The sequence below is a fragment of the Pipistrellus kuhlii genome, unplaced genomic scaffold (genome assembly GCF_014108245.1).
Source record: "Pipistrellus kuhlii isolate mPipKuh1 unplaced genomic scaffold, mPipKuh1.p scaffold_m20_p_1, whole genome shotgun sequence".
Classification (NCBI taxonomy): Eukaryota; Metazoa; Chordata; class Mammalia; order Chiroptera; family Vespertilionidae; genus Pipistrellus; species Pipistrellus kuhlii.
In genome coordinates this window covers 192873387-192900518 of record NW_023425404.1, presented here as the reverse complement: position 1 = coordinate 192900518, position 27132 = coordinate 192873387, and the positions used below count along the sequence as shown (strand labels likewise).

Sequence of the window (27132 nt, the reverse complement as noted above, 5' to 3'; positions counted from 1 at the left end):
CCCCCTAATTATCATTTTCTGTAAATAGTGGCAACATTTAAGATTTAGTCTCAGTAATTTTCAAGTATATACTACAGTATTGTTAATTATGGACACCATGCTGTACATTAGATCCTCAAAACAGATTCATCTCATAACTGAAAATTTGACCATTTGACCAATATCTCCCCCTTCCTCCCATTCTCCAGCCCCTGAAAACCAGCATTTTACTTTCTGTGTTTATGAGTTCAACTTTTTAGATTCCACATATAAGTGATATCATACAGTATTTGTCTTTCTGTATGATTCATCTCACTTATATTATAGTATAATGCCTTCAAGGATCATTTATTTTGTCACAAATGACAGGATCTCCTTCTTTTTATGACTGACTAGTATTCCTCTGTATGTACACACAACGTTTTCTTTATCCATTCATCTGTCAATAGACTCTTAGGTTGTTTCCACATCTGGCCTATTGTGAATAACGCTGCTATGAATGTGGAAGTACAGATGTCTCTTCAATATTTTGTTTTCATTTCCTTTGGACATATAACCAGAAGTGGAATGGCTGGGTCATGTGGTGGCTCTATTTTTAATGTTGTGAATTGTTTTTGAGTTGTTATACTGTTTTCCACAGTGGATGCACTAGTGCAGAAGGGTTCCCGTGTCTCCGCAGTCTCACCAACACACCTTATCTCTTTTTTATAATACCCATTCTGATAGGTGCGAGGTGCTATCACACTGTGGTTTTTATCTGCATGTCCCTGATAGTTAGTGATGTTGAACATCTTTTCATGTGCTTATTGGCAGTTTGTATGTCTTCTTTGGGACAATGTCTATTCAGATTTTTTTCCCATTTTCCATCATATTATTTGGTGTGGGGTTTTTGTGCTTCTGAGTTATATGAGTTCCTTATATATTTTGGATATTAATGCCCTACCTGATACATTGTTTGCAAATATTTTCTCCCATTATATATGTTCCCTTTCATTGATTGTATCTTTTGCTGTGCAGGAACTTTTAGTGTGCTGTAGTCCCACTTGTTTATTTTTCCTTTGGTGGCTGTGTTTTTCATGCCATATTAAAAAAAAAAAATGTTGCCAAAATCAATGTCAAGGATTTTTTTTTCCTGTTTTCATCTATAGGTTTTATAGTTTTGTGTCTTACTTTTAAGTTTTTAATCCATTTCTACTTAATTTTTGAGTTTTATAAATTAGGGGTACAATTTCATTCTTCTGCGTGTGAATATTGCTTTCCCACCACTATTTACTGAAAAGACTATTTTTTCCCATGAAGTATTCTTGGCTCCCTTGTCAAATATGGGCTGACTGTACCTGCATGGATTTGTTTTATTTTTAAATAAAGGGAAAAATATTATTTACAAAGGGATCTTAATCTGTGCATACATTTTTTATAAGTTCAATTTTTACACTGAATTATTCAGTATTTCTCCAAGTGTTTTTCCATGGCTAGTTTAGCAAGAATAAAGTATTTCATCATTAAAAATATATTTACAAAATACTGTATATTACATCCCTGCCTTATAGACTCAAAACACACATCAATATGAAGGTTCTTAAATCTACAGTTCCATAAAGTAATTTTTTCAGTATGTGTTTGAAATCTAAAAGCTTATTACTTTGTAATCCCTACAGAAATATAGAATATAGTTATTTACAATTCACATCAAAGACAGATCTGTTCAAGAATACCAATATCTCCAGAGCTTTGATTTTCTAACTCCAAAGAAGCATAATGGTGGGGGAAAATACATGTTAGCACATATTCTATAAATGTTCATAATTCAATGCAATCCTTCAAAGCATTTTGTATGAGAAGTGACTACTAATGTGTATACGGATTCGTTTTGAAGTCTTGAAAATGTTTTTTAAAAATTAGGTTGTGATATACAGTAAGCTGTATACTTTAAGTTGGTTAATTTTATGCTGTGCAAATTAAATCTCAATAAAGCTTTTTAAAATATTGTAATCTTTATAAAGCCATGACACGCATAGGTCATTCCCAGCCAAAATAACCAATTCATTGCAAACCAGTGGGGCATTGGGTGAAAGATAAATTATTCAATAGAGTGTCCCAAAAAAAGTATACACACACTTTGAATAATTATAAAGGCAGTGTTCGTTAAAATACATTTCATTTTCAAAACTGAGAACTCAGCTGTTAAAGTGTATATACATTTTGAGGGGACACCCTATATAAGTTGTTGAAATCTAAAATTGGATCACCCTCTTACACATTCTGTCAGAAAAATTCTGATGGGTCAAATGTTATACGTGAACAAATGAAACAATAAAAGAACTGAAAGAAAGCGGGGAGGATTCTCTTTGTTATCTTGAAATAAGGAAGGTCTTTTAAACACAATAAATTGAACCTCAAAAATGTGTTTTCATGAAAAAAAGTATTTTTTTAAATATATAAACAAAATAAAAAGGCAAACTGGGAAAAGCCTTTAACTGTCATAGACCATGTATAAAAAATATAAATATACAGAGATATTCTTTACACTATCCTATATAATATTATAAAAGGCTCATATGCAAATCAACTGAACAGAAGAATGACCAGCCTTTATGACACACACTGACACTCAACACAGGAGCTACTCCCAGTGAGATCCCACAGGGGAGTGCCACTCAGCCAGAAGCCAGGCTCATGGCAGCACTAAGGATATCCAACTGCCAGCTTTGGCCCACTCCCTATGGGCCTAAGCCATCAGTCAGACATCTCCTGAGGGCTCTCAGATTTGAGAGGGTGCAGGCTGGGCTGAGGTACCTCCTCCTCCTCCGTGCACGAACTTTGTGCTCTGGGCCTCTAGTTTTTAATAATAGTACAAGAATGAAAATATCCCAAATATCTATCAATATAAGACTGGGTAAATGTGTTACATCAATATGATGGATAGTCTACAGCCACTGAAAAGAAGAAAAAGAAATAGGCAACTCTGATATGCTGATAACAAAATGATCCCCACATTATGTGAAAAATCAAAGTGTAGAAAGTTGCATACAGGATGCCAACATGGGAAGGAGAACACACAAGAAACTAGCAACAGTGGTTGCCTCTAGAGAGGAATCTGTATATCTGAGAGGCTGAGAGGGAGAAATTTACCTTTCCTTGCATACTCTATTTTTTTAAATTTATGAATGTTCATGTTCTACCTATACAAATATGTATATTATATTTTTAAATGCTCTAGACTATTAAAAATTAAAGCAACATAGACTTCAGGATTATTTCTCTAAATCCTCTCTCTCTCTTCTCTTGTAATATTGTCATATTCCATTTTATCTAGTTGTTTTATATTTTGTTTGTTTTTTACAAGAGTTACATCTTCCACAAAATATATATATATATTCTCCTCTGCCCCCAGCCTAAGCTGATATTTATGCCAAACACTGTTCTAAATGGTTGGACACAGCCAAAACTGGTTTGGCTCAGTAGATAGAGCATCGGCCTGCAGACTGAAAGGTCCCAGGTTTGATTCCGGTCAAAGGCATGTACCTTGGTTGTGGGCACATCCCCAGTAGGGGGTGTGCAAGAGGCAGCTGATCGATGATTCTCTCTCATTGATGTTTCTAACTCTCTATCCCTCTCTCTTCCTCTCTGTAAAAAATCAATAAAATATATATTTTTAAAAAACTAAAAAATAAATGGTTGGAGAAATCAATGACTCAAAGATTCTGCCCTCACAGAGCTTACATTCTAGCAGATAAAGATATATAATATAAAAAAGAACAATAAAGATAAGAATAATCTAGAGAGTTAGAAGGTGATAAGTACCATATGATGGGAGGTGGGGGAATCAGCAGAGGAGAAAATATGGTGACTGGCAAGAAGGGAGGGAGGGAGAGAATGTGAGAGAGTGAGGGAGTAATAGAGGAGTGTGTGGACATGTGGTGTGTGTGTGTGTGTGTGTGTGTGTGTGTGTGTGTCAGCTAGGAACAGTTGTATCCTGCAGGTCTTCCAAGAGGCTGCTAAACTGGCAGTCATAGACTGTGAAACCCCGCTGCCACTATGGACACTCTGGGGGTGGCCAGCGTGGGCACAGAGACCATGCTATCTTGAAAAACAGAACTGCTTGAGACTAGGGTCCTAGCCTTAACACCACCCAATATGGTCTCAGACACAAACTGGGACTCAATAGCCACTAGGGACAAAGACCTGCAACAGCAGCCACAGACTCACAGACACCAAGAATCCAGATATCCCGGCCACAGATTTATGTGAGTCACAAAGCCCATCTCCCTCCCTGAAGGCTCCCTGCAGCACCATAGGAACTGCTAGACCCACCCCAAGCAAGCAGGCCTTCTGCCCACACAGGATGGCTCCACTACCTGAATTTGAGCTTGGACAAGTGCAGAGGGAAGTCTGTTTTCTGCAGCATAGGAATGGACCTGCTGCCGGCATAGGGTCCCCCAAGCAGACCCAGGGACCCTGATTCTCCATGTGAGAGGCAGCACTGAGCACCAGTGAATTGACTCTGTTTCCTGTCTAGAGCTCCTGATTCCCAGTGCACACACATTAAGATCCAGTGACTCCAATTCTTGGTGCATGCACACACAGGGACCCAGATTCTCAGAGTGAGGACACACTAAGCAACAGAGGCTCTGATACTCAATTCTCGGTGGGGGAACAGGAGATCTCTGACACCTGGCATGTGCTAGGGGACTCTGCTTTTTAGCACATTTCAGCAGGGTCTCTTTTTCAGCATGGCTCAGGTAGGGTCTCTAATTCTAGATGCACACACAAGGCCACACTGAGTACTGGTGACTCTGATCCTGGATGAGCATGACTCCACCAACCCTGAGCAGCCACACATCTTGGTGTCTGAACTCTTCAGTGACTCTTGAATGGTACAAAACTACCACTGCACATAGCCCAAGCCCCCATAACTCAGTATTTGAACGTTCTGGTGATAGAATGGAGAGACAACAAAACAATCCCCAGAGGAAAGAAAAAAAAGAATCACCAAGGAAGGAAATAAGTGAAACTGAGGCATGCAGCATGACAGAAAAAGAATTCAGAGTAATAGTTGCACAGTTCATACACCATATGGACAAGAAAAATCAACAACCTATGCAAAAATTGGGAAGAAATCAAAAGTGATATTGCTATAATCAAAAACGCCATGGAAACTAGTAGAAGCATAAGACCAAATTAGTGAGTTAGAAGATAAGGTAGAGAAACAAGCCCAAACTGAACAGCAACTGGAGAAAAAAATAAATAAAAAGCAGGAGGAGAACATGAGGGAGCTTTGGGACAACACAAAATGAAGTAACATACGTATAAAGGGCTGCCAGAAAGACAAGAAGAGCAGCAAGGATTAGAAAATCTATTTGAAGAAATAATGACAGAAAACTTCCTTGATATGGGGAATAAAAAAGTTACACAAGTACAGAGAGTCAAAGCAAGATCAGTCCCAAAAAGACCCACACCAAGACACGTCATAATTACAACGGCAAATGTTAACAATAAAGAAAGAATCTTAAAGGCTGCAAGAGAGAGACAGAGAGTTACCTATGAAGGATACCTCACCAGATTATTAATGATTTCTCAATAGAAACACATCAAGCTAGAAGGGAATTGAAGTAGGTAGACAAAGTGATGCAAAGCAAAGGACTGAATTCAAGAATACTCTATCCAGCAAGACTCTAATCAAAATTGAAGGGAAAATCAGGAGCTTTGCAGACCAAAAAAAAAAAAAAAAAAAAAAAAAAAAGGGCTAAGGGAGTTTATCACTACCAAGCCAGTGCAAGAAATGCTAAAGGAAATGCTGTAAAAAGAAGAAATTGAAAGGGAGGAAAGAACACTGGCATAAAGTGCAGAAATGGCTACAAAAAAAGTATCTATCAATAATAACATTAAATGTAAATGAATTAAATGCTCCAATCAAAAGAAATTGAGTGACTGAATGGATAAGAAAACATGACCCATATATATGCTGTCTTCAGGAGACCCACCTCAGAACAAGGGACTCACACAGACTGAAAGTGAAGGGATGAAAAATTTCTATCAAGCAAATGGAAATGGAAAAAAAAAATCTGGGGTAGCAATATTTATATCTGACAAAATATACCTCAAAGTGAAGATCATAACAAGAGACCAGGAAGGCCACTTCATAATTCTAAAAAGATTGATACAACAAGAGGCTATAATTCAGTAAATATTTATGCACCCAATGCAGAGTACCCAAATACATTTAAAAAAAAAACTTCTGGAAAATATCAGAGGAGAGATTGACAGCAACACAATCATAGTAGGAGACTTTAATACCCCATTACCATCACTGGATAAATCCTCTAGGAAAAAAATTAGCAAAGAAACATCAATCCTAAATGACTCACTAGATCAGATGGACTTAATCAACATCTTTAGAACATTCTACCCCAAAATTACAGAATATAAATTATTCTCAAGTGCACATGGGACATTTTCAAAGATAGACCACATATTGGGACACAGGCAAAGTCTCTCCAAATTCAAGAGGATTGAAATCATATCAAGCATCTTCTCAATCACAGTGGCATAAAATTAGAAATCAACTACAATAAAAACAATCACAAAAATTCAAACACTTGGAGGCCAATAGCATACTATTAAACAATGAGTGTGTTACTAAAGAGATCAAAGAAGAAATAATAAACATCTGGAAACAAACAACAATGAAAATACAACAATCCAAATCTTTGGGACACAGTGAAAAAAATCCTGAGAGGGAAGCTTACATCATTACGGGCTTACCTCAAAAAAAGAAAAAGAAAAAGAAAAACTGATAATAAAACCATCTAACTCTGAAACTTGAAGAGTTAGAAAGAAAACAACAAGAAAAGCCCAGTGTGAGCAGAAGGAAAGAAATAATAAATATCAGAGAAGAAATAAATGACATAGAGACAAAAAACAAACAAACAATAAAACCAAGAATTGGTTTTTTGAAAGGATAAACAAGATTAATGAACCTCTAGCCAGGCTCACCAAGAAGAAAAGAGAGAGGACCCAAATAAACAAAATCATAAACAAAAGAGGTAAAATAACAACAGACCCCACAGAAATACAAAGAATCCTAAAGAAAATACTATGAGCAACTCTACTCCAACAAACTGGACAACCTAGAAGAAATGGATATATTCCTAAAAAATGGGGAGGTCAAGGGGAGATCAATGGGGAGAGGGGGTAAGGTGACATACATACTACTATTTGTAATACCTTAAATAATAAAATAATAAAATAAAAATATTAACTAAATCAGCAGAATGAGGGAGGATCAGGAAGTATCATGTTTCAATGTTCAATAAGGTGGTAAGAGTTGGCTTTTATGAGAGGGTGGTATTTCAGCAAAAAACTGAAAGAAAGATATGAGAGAGTGAGTCATGCCTGAGCACAGTTCTGGACAGAGAGAAAGGATAGTGTATAGACCCTAAGGCAGAACATTCCTAGTGTCTTTGAGGAACACCAAGATATTCAACGTGACTAGAGCTGAGAAAGTGGGAAGAATAGGTGAATTCAAGGAAGAAGGAAGCTTGGTGTCCAGCCAAGGAGGGCCTTGTAGATCATCTTCCATGAGGCTTTTGACCTTTAAGTGAAATAAAGAACCATTACAGGGTGAAGCCACACCCCTTTATCATCCTGGTGCACTGAGTCCCAAAACTCAGCTGGCCACTCACAACCAGGCCACCATAACCTATCAGGCATCACAAGCCATTGTTCCTCAATTCTGTTGAGGACTGTTGATGGATTATCATTTTAAGTGCCTTTCAAAACATCTAAACTATGGGTGATTCCAGCAATTAGACTACTGTCCAGAAAATATTCCAGTGACTTGTCGGTGAAAGCAAACCATTTGTTCTATGAATGCATTTGTTTCCATTGTTTCAGTTCAATCCTCCTTTGAGCCCCTTGTGGCCTGGCTGTTGGAAATAGTAATACCCTTTCTTTCAAGTGCATCTAAAATTTCTTGCTCTATCCATCATAACCTGCACCTTCACCACACACGTCTTCACTTACTGTCCCCTGACTTGTGTTTGCAGCCTGTTCATCCGAGTTTCTGAGATGCCCTTTCCCAGAGCAACTTCTCCCCAGATAATGTCAAGTCCCTCTTAGAAGCAGCTTCTGGCCTGAGCTATCCATCCCATCCATGTCTGATTGAAAGCCTTTTTATGATTATCTTGTGTGAGCATCTTTTAAAATCCCTTCCGAAAGCCTCCTCTGATCAGTTTTTTAGAAGGAAGAAGAACTAGCAATGTAATTGTTGCATTTTGTTTTAATTGTGGCAGAGGGTATGGTTCGGAGGCCCTTTTCATTTCCTTCATCTGAGGGGCATTTGAAAAGGCTGTATTTTTTTACCAGATCCGCTAGGCTCTTCAGAAAATGCCTTAATCCCAGTTCAGCCACAGGATCAGTGATTTTGAGTTTGTGCCATGTGACCACTCAAGTAGACAGAACATGGCAAAGATATTCTCCTTGAGTCTGGGACGGAGGGCCCACTGGTAACATGGAGATTTGGTGAAGGATCTAGAGCCTATATTTGGACACATTGCTTCAGTTTTTCACTAATAATATTTCTAGGAATTAGATCTGTTCCAAACCACATGTGCACACTGTTTTTCTCAGTTTGTCATTCCTATGCTCTGGCAAATTTCTGGGTCTGATTCCAAGATGTTGCAATTTCCCCATGGGTACCATAAAAATGGTATAGTGTGCCTGGTTAATTTTCCGATGCCACGATCAAAGAAACTAAGGAACTTTATCTGATTGCTTTTCTCACATTGTATTATGTTTTCCTTTGTGCAAGTATATATTAGGCATCTATATCAAGCATTGTACAGATTTCCTATTAAAGTAGAGGTCCAACTCTCTAAAAACTATTCATTTATGAGGAAGGACATGCATATATTCTCCCATCGAAGACACTGCTGATGCTAAAGGCCATGTAGCCTAGGAAATCAGGTGTCCCCAGCCTACACCACCCACCCTTCAGCCCATATGCCAAATGTCATGATAATAAATGATCCATCATTCTCAGTTGCCAGGCTTAGAGAGGGCAAAACCAAGTTCTATCTGATCATAGCTGCAGACTATGGCTTGCTCCACTCTGAGTGTGTGGCACTAGGCAAGAAAACTTTGATTTCACTCTTAGCTCTTCAGTTGTCTCTTTAATTGTGCTGACAGCTTAAATGGGACACCACGGCATCATATCCTGCAGATTTTAAATTAAAGTTTGAGGACCCCCCCCCCTGGACATGCAGAGTACTCAAATTAACACTAATTGGCATTACATGTGATTATTTAGTGCAAAATGTGGTGTGAAAAGAACACTGTCTTTCTCCTGCTTTACAAGGCCCAGAAATTCTGAGAAAGCAACTAGGAATACATGCAAGATTCTATATAAGGATCCTAGCATGGTGTTTACATTGGCAGAAACCTGGAAACAAATGTCTATAATGGGGAATTCTGTACATAAAGGGTAATAGACACAAATCCAACAATTTGTTTAATGTTATAAATAATTTTTCACATGGGAAGATGCTTGTGATAAATTAAGTGGAAAAAGTTGAAGAAATGCAGGAATGATATGATATACTTTTCTCTATGGCTTAAAAAAAAGACTGGAAGGATATCAATATCAAAATGTAAATAATTATCTTTGGGTGGTGAAAATAAGGTTCATAATATTATTCATTTGCATCTTTAATTTTCAAAATAATGCATTACTTTAATAAAGTGAAATCATTATTTAGCAAAGTTTATCATTGATCTCTGCAGAAAATATGCAACAAAGGGATTTATTTTGAAATTTTTATTTTTTATATATTTTTTTAATTTTTAAAACAAATTTTCCCTTCCCTTTTGGAGGGTAGTTTATTTTATTTTTATGTTAATCCTCACAAGAGGAGATTTTTCCATTGATTTTCAGAGAGTGGAAGAAAGGGGGAGAGACTGAGAGAAACATCAATGCAAGAGAGACACATCATTTAGTTGCCTCCCACATATTCCCCGACCCAAGGTACATTCCTTGACCAGAATCAAACATGGGACCCTTCAGTCCTTGGGTCAAGGCTCTCTCTACTGAGCCAAGCAGGCTAGGGCTATTTTGAAATTTTGAAATCAATCCTTCATCTCCACCATCCCTGTGTGGTACACTGAGAATTCTCTATTAATAATGAGTGGATAGTTTCTAATGAAATTGTGAGGATGAACAATGTGTTTTTATAATCCTGGAAAGTTGAGCACTGAAGTGACGTATTGCAAATGCCCATTCTCATGTTCCATTACACCCCAAGCCCCACCTGAGAGGGTGCCTTTATGTCTGTGTGTTTTTCTTGCAGAGCCAAAGATGTTTGTCTTGCTCTATGTTACAAGTTTTGCCATTTGTGTAAGTGGACAACCTCGAGGTAATCAGTTCAAAGGAGAGAGCTACTCCCCGAGATATATCTGTAGCATACCTGGCTTACCTGGACCCCCAGGTCCTCCGGGAGCAAGTGGCCCCCCTGGACCCCACGGTCGGATCGGCCTCCCAGGACGAGATGGGAGAGATGGCAGGAAAGGAGAGAAAGGCGAAAAGGGGACTGCAGGTAATGAATGATGAGGCTCTGAAAAGCCCCCCTCCTTACCCTCTCTGAAAACTACTCCCTTTCCTTGTTGCTTTCTCTAAATCCCTCCCCTACTTCACCTTCATCGTTCATAACAATTTATTGCCTGTTGACTATGCTTCAGACGCTGCTCTTGACTCTATGTGCATTCTTGTTTTATTGTAATAACGATTCTTTCAGGGGGAAGTCATCACATTTTATAGGTGAGAACACTGAGCAATGCCACAATCAAATGAATTACTAGCAAAGGAAGAGCAGAGCTGGATCCCAACATCAGGTGCCTATGACCAGGGGCTGGTACATCTAGCAGGCAAGGCCTGCATGCAAGAGGGTGCAATGGATGGACAGAAAGATGGACAGGAGGGGAGGTGAAGCAGAGGCAGAATTAGGAGCAAAAAGCCTGCTGCTTCCTGCTCTGCACTAATATCCTGAACATAAAGAGGTCCCAGAGGTTTTTTTTCCAAAGATGAAATGACAATAGTAACATGTAGCCTGCATTTCCTGATTCATCACTCTGCCACCTGTCCTGTAAAAGTGAGAAAAAGTAGGTTTCTTACAGCTCTTTACAGCAACACAATATCCCCTAGTCTTTCAGTAATTTTCACTTTTCCCCCCACAAATAAGTTGTCCCAGGAAGCTTGCCAGATTTGTCAGCCCTTCAGAGTAAAATGGATTAAAATTCTAGAGAGGCCGTGTTTACCAAAAGAGAGGAAGTGGTTTGGAATCGATCTTTGAAAACACATTTCTGAGTGCAAAAGTTGGGACAAAAGATGGGCACAAAATGTCAGTAGATCTAAGAAGTATGTCTCTCTCTAGTCACTGCATCTCATTTAGTGCTGTTATATGAAACAATATAATATATATGCAAATTATTGGCTAATTATTCATTTCCAAATTTGTCATGCAGGAAATATTTGGCAAATCAGCAGCTACCAAATGCATAAATATTGTCCAATATTTGGTAAAGAATCTTTAGGTGAAAGTGCAACATCAGATAAAGAACCGTTAATTGGGAGCCTCAATCTTATATTTCAAACCTTTTCATACAACAGCATGATACAACTCACTGGGTCATGATCATGAATGTCCTTAGTAACACAAAGATTATAGTTATTAACAACATTTTTAGTTTGCTATGCCTGGAAGCAGTAATGTAGTGATTACACAAAAATCCATTGGAGTCAGAAAGACTTAGGCTGAAATCTTGGCTCCTCCCGTTACTGTTTAGTATCTTTGAGCAAATAGCCTCTTTAAGCCTCAGTGTTCTAATTTGTAAATAGGGGGTAGTAAAGGTGATTGTTAAGATTAAGGACAATAATACCTGCAAAACATGCAATAGAGTAAGTGCCAGGTGGTAAGCACACAGGAAATGTTAGCTGCTATTACATGTGACATTGTGATCTGCAAATATGAGTCATAGCTAAGTTCCTGAATATCCGAAGCTACATAATTACCGTATTTTTCGGACCATAAGACGCACTTTTTTCCCCCCAGAAGTGGGGGGGAAAAGTCCCTGCGTCTTATGGTCCAAATATAGCCTACACATATACTTTTTAAAAAAAGTTTTTTTTACTCGCCCGGCTCTGTGTGGTCTCTGTGTGCTTGCCCGGCTCTAAAATGGTTCTAAATGCTGCTGTTTACTTTACAGGGTTGATTACATGTGTTTATGACTGTGATGTTGGGTTTTAATGCACATAAAATATTTTAGGACACTATTTCTTTCAGAATCTTTTTTTCTTCATTTCCCTTCTCTAAAAACTGGTGCGTCTTATGGTCCGAAAAATACGGTAACTAGAAATTAGTTATCTGTCTTACAAGCTAGTTCTAGTGTTATTTAAAGATGTTTATGGATATGCATTCAGATTAAATCAAATGCTCGTGATTGCTCTAATTTTAACCATGCATGCAGCCAGCTACACCCCCATATTCATCAATCCATTTGTTCATCCAGCCACTCATGCATTATTCACTCTACAAGCTTTATGCACACCTGTTGCCTTTTAAAATTGTTCTAGACCAGAGTTTCATAACCTCCACCCTCATGACATTTGGGGCTGAATAATTATTTACTGTGGATGACTATCCTGTGCATTGTACGACTTCCAGCAGGTTCCCAGTACATACTAGGGTTTACCCCTACAATTGTGATAACCAAAAATGTCTCCAGACATTCCCAATGCTCCTTTGGTGGGTGATGCAAGATTGCTCCTCATTGAAAACATAGTTCCAGACACAGAGAACACAAACCTGTATAAGACGCTGTCCTTGACTCAATAAGTAAGCATTTGGGTTTGGGAGTCTAATATGGAAAAACACAATCACAATACTGGGTGGAGCAAAAATAGATTTACAGTTGTTTGTATAGAAAATAATGCAATAATTAAAATATAATGACACAAGAATAAATTATGTTTTGCATACTCATAACTGTAAACCTACTTTTACCCCAACCTGTATGTCATTGTCATCGTCATCATCATCATCATCATAACTATTTACTAAGAATTTACTCTACCTACATATAAGAAATTTTACTTTTAATACTTACTGTCCACCATAACCCTATTAGCAATTATTGTAATCAGCAATAACAATAATGTTACAAATGGGGGAAATGGAGATTTAAAAATAAAATGACTTTCCCAACCTGAGATTATTTAAATCCAGTATCCACGTGTCCACACATAAGGATATATAACAGCTAAGACAGGAAGCGTAAGAACACCTTTGTGATCAATGAAGAGGAGCATACCTCACTGACAAACAGCAGGAACAGAACCCTGGGGCTTTGGGGACATGTTTTCAATGTGGCTGAACAGGACACAGCACAATTGGAAGCTTCTCTTCCCTCTTCCCACTTAGTGACACCACGAAGGCCTTCTCATTCATGTGCTCTTGGTGATCATCCCCACAACATTTACCCCAACCAAGTGCATGCAAAATAGAGCATAGTTTTGGTCCAATTTCCCCATCCTAAATTACAAGCACAGAGCTCATTATACTGAATTATACATTTTTCTGCTGAAATATTTGTCTCCTTCACTGGTCAATAGCAATTACTGTTGTCTCATATTATCAACATTTAATTTCATCTGAACACACATCCACATAAATATCTTTAAATAACATAGACACCCCCTGTGAAATAGATAATTCTGATTTATTATATGGCTTTGGATATTCATGGTTTTAGCTAAGACCCATATTGCAGACCACAATATAATATGTAATAACAGCTACCTTGAAGGTGGAGCAGGTGTCATTAATGTCAAGGTCTCACTTAGTCCCTAGTACAGTGCCTGGCATGTAATGATGGTCAATCATCATTAGATGATTCAGTTGGATGCATGCATGCATAAATCTATGGATGTGTGGGGAGGTGGATGGATGGATGGATGGATGGATGGATAAAAGAAATGGCACTGAAAAAATATTTGTAAGCCTATATCATGGAGAATTGAAAAGAAATCCTTTCTCTCCAAGTTTTAATACTTAAGCATAGATAATAATTTCTCCATAATTCTCTTCTCTATACAGTCATATATCTTCCTGAATAGGGAGACTGATCTATTCCTTCTCTCTATTCTTCATTCAATGGTTCTTAGCCCAGGGGCAAATCTGTAATGTGATTATCTAACTCCCAGCTGTTGAGAATAGTAAACAACTAAAGAAAATCTAAACATTGAAATTATGACAACCTTTTCATTGTAAAGTTGTATCTTAGTATTATGGTTTGATCTCAAAGAATTCTCAATAGAATGAGACCTCAAACAATCTAGTCCAACATCTTCATTTCAAGGTCTGGGAAACTAAAGTCAGAAAGATGAAGACCCTTTGTCAAATTCACCTAATTCCTGGCTGAACTAGGGTTTTATCCCTGCTCTGCTTGGTCACTGTTTACTGCTTTTCCCACCAGATTTCGAGTGGATTTGGATCTAATTTCCTCATAGTACAAATGGAGCATTTGGAACTCAGACAAGAATTGACTTGCTCAAAGTCAAAAGAGGAAGAAGGACTGAGTACATAGTGAAAGTTAATGGTCAAATCGTTACTGATGCCAAAATGTGTGTGTGTTTTAATTAATGCACCAAAAGTCACTGATGAAGACAACAAAAGTTGGCTTATATTGAACATAAAATAACAACTTAGAAGTTGTTGTCTTTGATTCCAAAGTTAATTTATTAAAATAATATTTATATTATACATCTATCAAAAATAAGTAATCATTGAGAGGTCAAACTATTATAGCCTTATTTAAGAAGCAAATGCCAGATTGTGTTCTGGCTGGAGTCAGTGGAATTTCAATTTAAAAACAAATGTCACCCTAGCCAGTGTGGCTCAGTTGGAGTAGCATCCATACTGAGAGGTCACAGGTTTGATTCCTGGTCTGGCCACATGCCCAGGTTTCAGGTTTGATACTTGGATGGGGTGCAAATGGGGACAACAAATGGATGTTTCTCTTCTCTCTCTCTCTCTCTCTCTCTCTCTCTCTCTCTCTCTCTCTGTCCATCTCCCACTCCCTCTTTCTCTCCTTCTCCCTCTCCCTCTCCCTCTCCCTTCCTCTCTAAAGTTAATAAAATCAAAATATCCTAGGGTAAGAATTTAAAAAGAAAGAAAAGAAAAGAAAGAACCAAATGTCATCAACAGCTAGAAAACACTTCTATGATCAGTAATAATGCTGGTCTCAGTCACACACACACACACACACACACACACACACACACATAAAGTGCATTCATTATTAGCATCTTTTGAACACCACAAATTGTCAAACAGTATCTTTACAAAATTATAGAAACAAAATATTTGATGTTTTGAGAGTAAAGCTTTAATTCTTTTCAAGTTTACATTATCCAGAACACTTTATTGCTAAATTTGCCAAATAACTGAAAAATGATCAAACTCATACACAATGCATATGTAATATATTGAAATACATGATATAAAGCACTATTGAGATAAAAAGGGCTCAGCTTAATAGAAGTTCCTGAGAATAAATGACACAATATATCAACAATATATTTTCCCTGACTACAAAGTACATTACAAATATCCAAATAATTCGGATATTTTTGAGAATGTATCATTACACAGGCACCTTTTATGGAATAGATTTGGCCATAAAATTGAATGACCTTTTTTATGTCATTAAGTAATTGCTATTGCACATATTATTTCAAAATTAATTAGATGTTGGTTATCATTTTCAAGCCATGATCACTATTTCTCTGCATTTAGCCAATGGTTGATCTGTAGACCAAAAACATGGGGCAGACAGAAAATATTTCTCTGTGGTGATTTTCAATTTGTTGAAATCTTTTCACAGCTGCTATATCTTTGCTATAGGTAAGGAGACCCAGAAAAATTAAGGGACTTGCCTAAAATGATACAGCCCTTAGCAGTAGAGCCAAACAGAACTTAGAATTCTTAATTCCAGCCCCAAAGGGAAAGCATCAGTAGACTGTAACTTGGATTCCAGTCCTGGCCTTGCTTTATCTCTCTTGTGTTCAGTTTTCTCCTCCATAAAGGACTTACTTCTCAGTGTGGCAGTCACTGTTGTTGGGTTATTGCACCATAATGAGTCCTCACTATGTGCCAGGAGCCCTTTACAATTCATACTCTAGCCACGGAAATGCTCAGGCTCCTAAGTCAGGCAGGCATGAGTTCAGGTCATAGCTCCATAGTTCACTAGCTTTATCTCCTTGAGCAAATGAAGTTTTCCGTGGCTCAATTTCTTCATCTATGATGGAAGTAATAATGATAATGCCTAGCTCCTAAAACTCGCAAACCTTGAAGAAGATAGATAATACATGTAAATAAAATGCTGTTCCTGATATATAGCAAATGTTCAATAAATGAGAGCTAACCTCATTTGATTAATTCTTTTTCACTTATTTATTTTATTTGGGGTTATTTTTCTTTTTCTTTTTTTTCCTTTTCTTCCTGATTAAATCTTTTATTATTAATACTAATAGTAGGATGGGGCATGAGACAGAACTGCCTCTAGTTCTGTCTGCCCCCATGACCTCACTCTGGGAAATAATATCAACATCATTTTCCTTAAATCTCTTCTTAGTAATGAGTATGTGTAATGTAATTAATTTAGAGACAGGTGATCTATCATCAGAATGGTGGTTAAATTTTCTTAGTTATTCAGAATGAAATGATTTCTTACATAGAAAAATTTACTTGAAATTCTGATGAAATTTTTCTATTTCCATTGTAGTGATTTAGTGATATTAAAAAAAATTCATTGTTTAGTAGTACACAGTTGAAAGTTGTGTAAAAAAACAAACATAGGGTATGCTGGGACTGTGTGGGCATGCTTTTTGTCACCCTGTATTTAAAGGAACCATTCATTAAAGCTTAATCTCTTTTTAAAGGTTTGAGAGGTAAGACTGGACCTCTGGGCCTTGCTGGTGAGAAAGGGGACCAAGGAGAAACGGGGAAGAAAGGACCCATGGGACCAGAGGGAGAGAAAGGAGAAGTCGGTCCGGCTGGGCCTGCTGGGCCAAAGGGAGACAGAGGAGAGCAAGGGGACCCAGGGCTGCCTGGAGTGTGTAGATGTGGAAGCATCGTGCTCAAGTCTGCCTTTTCCGTTGGCATCACCACCAGCTACCCAGAAGAGAGGCTGCCGATCGTATTTAACAAGGTCCTCTTCAATGAGGGAGAGCACTACAACCCTGCCACGGGGAAGTTCATCTGCGCTTTCCCAGGGATCTACTACTTTTCTTACGATATCACATTGGCAAATAAGCACCTGGCCATCGGGCTGGTGCACAACGGGCAGTACCGGATAAAGACCTTCGACGCCAACACAGGGAACCATGACGTGGCTTCAGGGTCCACGGTCATCTATCTGCAGCCGGAGGATGAAGTCTGGCTGGAGATCTTCTTCAATGACCAGAACGGCCTCTTTTCAGACCCGGGTTGGGCGGACAGCTTGTTTTCCGGATTTCTCCTGTACGTTGACACAGATTATCTAGATTCCATATCAGAAGACGACGAGCTGTGACCAGGACTGCTGACCAGCATGTTCCAGAATCCTTGTGGGAGACACTTCGATTTCATCAAGGGGCTCTGGAAGGTGGGACACACAGCAATGCGAGCCAAAGACTCCTGCTTCGATTCCTGAGTATTTACAGACAGCTCTAACGACATTTATTATTAAAACAAGATGATCCACCAAACTATTGAAACCACACCAAGATGAATGATATAAAACAATAACCCCAGAGATATGAATTCTCTTGAAAGCAGTGTTCATAAATATTTAAACAAATCCAAGACAATGTTAACAATTTTTTTTTTTATTAAATTCCCTGAGTGATCAAACCAGACGGCAATGATAATGTCTCATTAAATCTTTATAAAACCACATTTTGGCCTGTTATTTAAAAGGATCATAACATCCCAGACAAAGTCTTTGATATTTCTCCAAATACTATAATTAGAAACCAAAGGTAAGTGATGCTGAGGAATGTCAAGCAATTTAAAGTGAAGTCATAATTTTCTTTTTTATTATTTCTTCCTTCGTGCTTGTATGTGAAACACAAAGTTTATTCTTGTATTATTATGTATTTATTAAGTATTATATTTGAAAGCAGATACAACTCTAAATCTACTTTTGCTCTACCCTGTATATTTTCTCAACAACTCTTTTATTTTTATCTTTATTGTTGAGAGTATTACAGATGTTACCCTCTTTCCCTCCCAATATCTCCCTCCACCCAGTTCTCACCCCATCCCAGACCTTCACTACCCTATTGTCTGTATCCATAGGGATTGCATATCTATCTATTTAAAGGCTAATTTGCTAAGTGTCCTTTCCTCCATCCAAGTAATGACATCACCTAGCAATGCCCAGCTTCTTCTCCCAGGGACAAATGCCTCTTGCAGTTTCTTCAGCCCAGAAACACTTTAGCCAGGTGGAAACACTTTTCCCTGTAACCAAATGTCTGTGAAGCATTTTCCCTTGCCTCATCTCATTTCATCCTCACAGAAATCCTGGAGTAGGTAGATAGAAGACTCGGTGGAATCCTATTTTCTTTTCATTAGCCAGAAAAATGGAGATTTATAAAGTTTAGAAACTTGAACCAACTGAAAAGAAGTAAAAAATGTTGGACCTTGAAAATGACTTCAGGTTTTCTCGCTGCGCAGAATACTAGTATAGTCAAACACTGCTGCAGTTACTGGTTAATATTTTACCCTTTGTTCTCTCTGCATGGTCTACAATAATAATCTGCTTTGATAGATATTTACTGCTGTGTTGCTGACAATTACCTGAGAGAGAAGTTGGGGTGCTTCACTGGGCTGGGAAAAGTTTAGCTACATCAGAAAGCAGGTCTCATGAAGCAAGTTGGTTCTATATCTATAAAAGGCTAAATTGACTCAAGCATGCACGATACATATAAACCTCTCGCTGGTGCCAATCACACACATGTGTTTCCATCTATCATCATTGATTGTGAATTTGGTTGACACTTCTATTATAAAGAAAGGGCGAATTGCGATATTAAAATATTTCTTCTAATTAATTTTCTTTCAATGTGCATGAATTCATCCACCGGGCCACTGGTATGAATAAAAGAATTTTGGTTAATCTCTTCCCACACCCCCTCACCCCTTCCCTCTGAGATTCATCAGTCTATTCCATGTTTCCATGTGTCTGATTCTATTTTATTAATCACTTTATTTTGTTCATTAGAATTCTTGTTCATTTTGATTTTTAGATTCAATTATTGATAGATATGTATTTATTGCCATTTTATTGTTCATAATTTTTAGCTTTCTTCTTCTTCCTCCCCTTCTTCAACAACTCTTTAACTAAGCCTATATAAACCAGACACTATGATGCTGGGTCAGATGCAATAATAAGTTCAGACAAAGTCCCTACCTTCATACAGGCTAGTGTGTGATGAATATACTGTCACAATTCAGGGTGAAAAGCACCAAGGCAAACAGACTGGCTCAATGGGAACCAGAAAACATGGAGAAACATTATGCATGCTAAGGTGTATGTATTTAAGTAGATGGGAGGTATGCAAAGAAAACAAAGAATTCAATGTGACATTCTTCCCAGTCCATCCTCAAAACACCACTGGTATTTGCAATCAGGGAGGGGTGGAAAATCTGGAGAGCGAGGAGGCCTGGGAGGGATACTGGTAAAAAAGAAAAGCAAATTACTGAGACCAGCCAGTAGGTCGCTCTTCTAAATCTGTTAGCTTGATAGTTTCCCAAGACAAATATTTGTCTTCTTAGCTTTCACAAATAGGGAAGCTACTTTATCCTGTGGTGATAACATTGTGTCTCATGGATTTTCTAGGTTCTGAATTCAGATAAAGCAAAGCACATGTCCACTTATTTATGAGTTAGTTGATGGGAGGAGGGAACAAGAAGAACAGGGAGAGAGACCAGACATCTGAGCAAACAGCTTCCTTTCCAAGTCTCACAGCTCCCTAGTCCACACCCTCTTAGTGTCAACCCCTTGTTCTCCATTGAGCTGAAATCCCTCAGCTAATTTCACCCATAATTCTGTCATCTGCCACTCTCTCAACTAGTAGTAATAGCCTTCCCTTATTCTCCTCTCCCTTTTGGTATTTTCTAATACTCCTTCAATGCATTCCTGTCTCTGATTATTCATTTAATAAAAATGTTAATGTTTCCTATGTGTGACTCACCATGGTAGGCTCTGTGAAGATGAAAGAACATAAAGGTGAATGTGGCACATTCCCAAGAAAGAAAATGGCATACACATGTGTGTGTGTGTGTGTGTGTGTGTGTGTGTGTGTGTATCTGAAATTCTAAAAACAAACATGCTACAATATGCTAAGTGCTAAACTGGAGATAGAGACAAAATGCTGCGGAAGGAATTGACTCAGGGGAAAATGTTTACTTCCAAAATTCAGAGGTGAGAGAGGAGAGTTAGGGAAATCTCTGTTCCCTGAGCCTGAAGGGACTTGCAGTGGCCAAATTGAGGGAAAGGACACTTTAGACAGAGGTAATAATGGGACAAATCATAAAAGTGAGAATCCATGGGCCATATTTGCAAGATGATCAACCTGTGGGTGGGAGACTTTATTCATGAGAAGATGTGGAGCCCCTGTGTGTTCCCAAGCTGGGTGCTGTCATTATCCAAGGAGAAATTCCAATTACCAGGCAGCTTTGTGTGAGGGCAATGGTCCCATCTTCCAGATCTATCTTGTTTTCATCATCTTCTGCCTCCTATCCTTTGTTCCCTGGATCTTCTCTTTATGAGTCAAGACATGGGTCAAGACAAGGTCCAAAACCCTTAGACAAAGTAGACTGAACAAAGGTGATCTGAGATAGTCATCCGTCTCCAGATAATACCTGAACCTGGAATTCCAGGCTAGAAAATGTTAAACAAAACAGTCAACAGAAGAAACTAATCTGCGGAACATGAACGCATGGGCCCTTTATTTATTTATTTTTAATATATATTTTATTGATTTTTTTACAGAGAAGAAGAGAGAGGAATAGATAGTTAGAAACATTGATCAGCTGCCTCCTGCACACCCCTTCTGGGGATGTGCCCGCAACCAAGGTACATGCCCTTGACCGGAATCGAACCTGGAACCTTTCAGTCCGCAGGCTGACGCTCTATCCACTGAGCCAAACCTGTTTCGGCACATGGGCCCTTTAAACACTATGGAATTTGCTGGAGAAACTGGAAATGGAGAAGTTATTGTTGATTGTCATGACCCACATGATTATTATGTAATTTAAATATTTTCAGCATGATCCATTAATGCATTCATTTTTTTGGACATTGTTTACTTGCTTATCTTTTAAATGTTTCTTTCATTATAAAGCCTATTTTGAGTAACTTTTTAAACTAAAAATTCTTTAGCTGGTTCTAGGTCCAGAAATAAGTTTTATTTTGAAATATCTAGTAGGATGGTGATGGGGATCAGAGAGCCACCATGGATAACGAAAGGTAATTTTAGTGTTGAAGTGATAAATTTTTAAGCAAATGCAGGTGTCTTTTACTCCTTAAGAAAAGACAAATGTGCCGAGACCGGTTTGGCTCAATGGATAGAGCGTCGGCTTGGGGACTGAAGGGACCCGGGTTCGATTCCAGTCAAGGGCATGTACCTTGGCTGCGGGCATATCCCCAGTAGGGGGTGTGCAAGAGGCAGCTGATCGATGACTCTCTCTCATCGATGTTTCTATCTCTCTATTTCTCTCCCTTCCTCTCTGTACAAAATCAATAAAATATATTTTTTTTTAAAAAAGACAAATCTAATGTATCCACATTTATAGATATTTGTGGAAAGGAAGTACAAGAACAATTTTGGTTTAAAATATTCCAAGCCTCATTCCAATAACTCTTTGTAAGGGCTGACTTGGGATGAATATGCATTAAGAATTACTTATTTACTAGAAACCATGTCATTCCAGAATAATCTAAAGCCATTTACAAAGATAGACCAAAGATATCAATAGAATACGTAGTCAGAACAACTGAGAATAAAAGAGAAAAACAAACAAAAAAAAGGAAGGAGTGGGGCTAATACAAACTTATATGTACAAGAACGTGTATTTTTACATGCCAAGGACATATCTAGATCATTTATCATGATGAATAATGTTGTTTGTGGTGGGAAAAAATCCATAAGCGCCAAAAATACTTTTTCTCTGCCATTCTGTGAAAGCTATCTTAGCCATAAATTCATTTTTAGATGTCAGCTATTAGTTGTTTTATACCTTCCTCTCTCTCAGCTTCTGTAGCTCCACTTTCCATAAAGGGTGCCCCTATCCATAGTGGCCCCAAAGCCAAAACCTAAGGCACATTCTGGAAGTCTTCCTCTCTTTCCCCACTGAATTCATTCAGCATAAAATTAGCATGGTTCTAGACCCTACCTATATATTTCTGAATCATTGCATCCTTCCGTTCCTAGTCCTGAGGTTTCACTCATGCTCATCATCACTTTCCTGGAGTAGTAAAATCCTTTAGCCACAGCCCTTCGATCCATATCCCACATTAGGCTGGTTCTCTCCTTAAATACTAATCTGGTCTTGTCATTCCACAGCTTAAAAGCCACTGGTGGCCCTCCAATCCCTACACTACAAAAGGTGTCTTGAAATTCTCTGGGTTTTTCCTCACTAGCATTCATTTCATATCTTTCTTCTGGTATTCATACCCAACTCCCTTCTGAGGAACCGCCCTCCTTCACATGCTGGGTCTTTGAATTTCTAAGTGGAATTGATGCCTGCAGTATGTAAATCTCAGGCCCAATCTATCAGAACATAGCATTCCACTCACCAAAATAACTGGTTCAGGTAACTTGATCAGAGCCAGTGAGACTTTGCTGGGACTTCTATATAAGAAAATCTCACTCTTTCGACTGGACTTGAGCCTGTGACCTCAACCAGACACCATCCAAAGCATGATATCATTTGAGAATGGAGCCATGGACAAGTGAAGCAAAGAAACAGAGAGAAAGGACTTGGAGTCATCATTTCAACCCTCATCTAGACATGTATGTGGTAGCCATCTCTTCATTTAGACTTTTAGAAAAAGGGCCAGTAAATGAAATTCATTCCTTGACCAACATAGTCACAGGTCTGGAAGGGGGGATTAGAAATCCATCCTAGGCTATCAACTACACTGGTGTCATGTTTTACTTCTGGTTTTCTGAGAGACCATCAGTCAGTACCCAGTGATACCAGCAGCGACCATTCACTCTGTGCCTTCTTAGTAATTGGCACCATGCTGAGCCCTTTTAGCATGGTGCCTTAGCTCATCCTCAGGAAAAGCAGTGACTCCTCCACCTCTCTACCCACTAGAGAGAGAAACATCCCTGTGGACCTGTCAGCAGCCCCAGTGCTGGGATATCAAGCATGACAAAAGGTCAAAGTAAAGGCCACATACCAAGGTCTGTCTCTCTGTATTTTTCTCTTGGAAATGTGTCACTCAGCATCCAGCATCAAGGCACACTCGAAAGGAGAGTTGAATGGAAGAACTCAACATTCTGGTCATGGTGACAGAGTCTGCTCAATGTCCACAATCTACCTGTTGGTGAAAACCATTTTCCCATCTGATTTTTTCGCTCAGACATAACCACATGGCTGGTCACTATTTCACACAGGATATCCATTCCTTTCTAAGAACCCCTAGTTGTACAGTGCCCTTCCCTGGGAATGTTCTCAACCCAACTCTCTCTTCCTCGAACAAAAATATTTCCAATGCTTTTTGTCAAAGATCTGAAAATCACGTCTTCAATTTCTAAGAATGTATTCCAAGGAAATAATTAATAATGTGTGCAAAGGTTTAATTACAGAAAGAGCCTTGCAGCAAAGTTGTAAGATGGGAAATTGGGAAGTAGCCTGGGTGCCTGATGATAGGTTATTGGTTAAATGAGCTGTGAGACATTCGCCCAATGGTCATTAAAAGTGATGAGAATGAAAATGCAATGGCACCAGAAGATGTTCATGGCATAGAAACAGAACAAAATTGATTATTGGAAAACACTTTCTGAATTATTTCATATTTAAAGTGTGTTTGCATATGTGCATAAAAATGGCTGGATAAAAATAATTTAGTAATTGGACTTTAAAATTTTCTACCGTTTGATCTTTGTTTTCATTTTTTTTAGAGTCGACGTATTTTATATAATCTCTTAGTCAGGGTAAATTGCACATTACTATGCTCTCACAGGCTTGCAGAGAAAAAAAAGTCTAAGGGGCGGGGGGGACCTAAAAGTATAGGTTGAAGTGAGAAAAGACATCATCCTTAAAGATATTATCTTAGATATCTCTTCCAGAGGATTCTTTAAAGTATGAAGAAAACCAAATACCATATATAATAAAAGCCTAATATGCTAAATTTCTTGTCATTGGTCAGCTGTTCAACCAATCAAAGTGTAATATGTTAATGATATACTAAGGCCTCTCAACTGCTCACTCTGACATGCACTGACCATCAGGGGACAGACAGTTGACTAGTTGACCAGTCACTATAATGTGCACTGACCACCAGGGCCGATGCTTCTACTGATGGGTTAAGCTTGCTGCTGGGTCCAGCCAATCAGGACTGAGTGAGATGTGCTGGACACAGCCTGGAGCCCTCCCATGGTCCTTTCCCAGCTAGCCAACCTCCTGCGTTCCTCTCTCTCCAGCCCTCATCGTGCACCAGTGGAGTCCTTTGGCCTTGCCTGTGCCCTCTCCCTATCTGGGACTCCTTGGGGGATGTTGGAGAGCCAGTATTGGCCCAATCGCGCAGGCCAGGTTGAGGGACCCCACTGGTGCACCAGGCCTCTAGAGTGTGTGTGTGTGTGTGTGTGTGTGTGTGTGTGTGTATTAAATAGGGAAGGAAATGAGTTTTTACTCATTTTACTGAGTTTTCATTAGTCCAGAATTCTGAAACCAATGGGTTAGCCACAGGATGAAGTCATTCAGAACTAATGCATTTGTGGGAGGGCAAAGATGCTTATGTAGAAGACTGAATCTGGGCTTCACTCCAGTGCCATTGAGGAGGTGGCAGAATTTATTCAAGTTAAGACTTGCCCAATCTGGTCAGAATTCCAGGAAATGGCCTGAAAGGAGGAAAATCATAAATGCTGAGACATTGCCTAGATGCTCTTATATCACAAAAGTGTCCTCCGTAACAAGACAGCCTATGAGACACTGACTGAACTGAAATAAACAGGGAGGAGCAGTCTCTGTCGTCTATCCCTTCTCAGCTTCAGATAACATTCTGGGCACTGCAGTGGATCCCTACTGTTACCAAAATTACTCTGGAATGAGGATAGGGAGTTGCAAGGATTTTCTACAGAAAACGCCTGATCTTACCATATCAGAATTCAAACTAAAGCCCAGCTACCAAAGTGTTCCAGATGGTCAGACCATTGGCAAAAATAATTTGATGGTTGGCAGGTGAGAGGGTCAGGATCCAGTATGCCCATTAATATATCAAAATATGCACACAGTCCTTGCTGGTTTTGGCTCAGTGGATAGAATGTCCGCTTGCAGACTGAAAAGTCCCGGGTTCGATTCTGGTCAAAGGCACATGCTTGGGTTGTGGGCTCGATCCTCAGTAGGGGGTGTGCAGGAGGCAGCCAATCAATGATCCTCTCTCATCATTGTTATTTATCTCTCTCTCCCTTTCCTTTCCTCTCCAAAAGCAATAAAAAATATTTTTTAAAAATATATACACCCATGAACTGGCCCATGTTGTTCAGTGGTTAAAGGTCCAAAGGGTCTCAGGTTTAATTCGTGGACAAGGGCATTAACTGGGTTGCAGGTTTGCTTCCCACCTTCTGTCAAGGTGCATATGGGAGGCAACCAGTTGATGTGTCTCTCTCACACTGGCATTTCTCTCTCACATTCTTTTTCTCTTTCCCCATTCCTCCCTCCCTTTCCTTACACTCCTACTGAAAAGCAATGGGAAAAATATCTTCCTGTGCAGATTAACAATAAAAATATATGCATAGCAACAAAGTCCTTACCCACTTGCATCCCCCTAGGGCCTAGGCATAAAATTCAGATTAAATTCAGGACATTAACCAAATGTGAGTTTCAGATAGCACAAGCAATCCTTGTGTAGTATAAGGATATCACAAATATTTAACGGGATGCCTTGTGTTCTTATTTGCTAAATTCTACTCCCCTAGAATTCGCCACAAAGACAATATGAATTCAGATGACCTTCAAAAAGCCTGTGCGTGTAATGTCTCATCTGGGAAGAAAGTTATTATTAGGACAATACATTCTTAGCTTCCCAAAACAGCTTCAAAGAGTCCAATTTCAACTGAATCAGAAAGACAAAAGAAAAGCTGGATGGGAAGTTAGAAAATTTAAGGTCTAATCCCAGCAATTCCAGTAATCAGCCTTGTGTGGCTCTGGGTCGAGTCACCCATGTTATGCACATCTGTTTCCACGTTAGATTTGTGGTGGGATATACGTGATTGGAGCTCACCGCAGACATTACCAATGGGCCTCAGCATGTCCTCCCCACGCTGCTCAGGGGCAGCTCCAGACAACTAACCATGAGGTGAAATCTACGCACTTATCTTCCCTGAATTAAATGAGCCTTACATTTCCCTTCTGACTCGAATGAAAGTTTGAAATCCTCTGGATTCCACTTCAAGTCTAACAGGCAAGATCTTACCTAGTTTCACACCCTCCATTAAATGTCTTCCCCTCTCACTCCCACGTTTAATCCTCCGGACTGCGCAGGAGCAAGCCCACCACCCCATCTGTGGCATCCTTTTCAGTTTCTCCTTCGTCTCCTCACACAAACATCATTGCCAGATGCCTCACTCACTGGGGCTGTGTCTTCTGTTCATTCCATTTCTCGCACCAAGATTGCTAATAAGTGTTTAGCGAAAGGACTTTGGAGATGTCAAGACAGAGGCTCCAATAAGTCCAAAGGAAACTGTTTCCCTGGGAACGTTTCTTCTTCTCAAAACAAGTGAGAAAATGGTCGTTTTGCTTTTGCTGCAAGGCTCTCTTGGATGGCCCAATAGAAGGAAGGTGGCCAGCTTCCTTTTTAAAGTGCTGACCTCTAGTGGCCAGCCAC

The 27132-nt window shown here is 39.0% G+C and overlaps 1 protein-coding gene across 3 annotated transcripts in view; it reads left to right on the top strand.

The window, feature by feature from the left end:
- Window positions 1-17964, top strand: part of C1QTNF7 (C1q and TNF related 7) — a 92785-nt gene extending 74821 nt beyond the window's left edge. For all 3 annotated transcript variants that reach the window (XM_036420248.2, XM_036420265.2, XM_036420258.2), the window contains exons 2-3: window positions 10326-10571; window positions 16973-17964. In XM_036420248.2, coding sequence (XP_036276141.1) covers window positions 10326-10571; window positions 16973-17604 — 878 coding nt within the window. In that variant the 3' untranslated portion in view covers window positions 17605-17964. The remainder of the gene's footprint in view (window positions 1-10325; window positions 10572-16972) is intronic.
- The last annotated feature ends 9168 nt before the right edge of the window (window positions 17965-27132 follow it).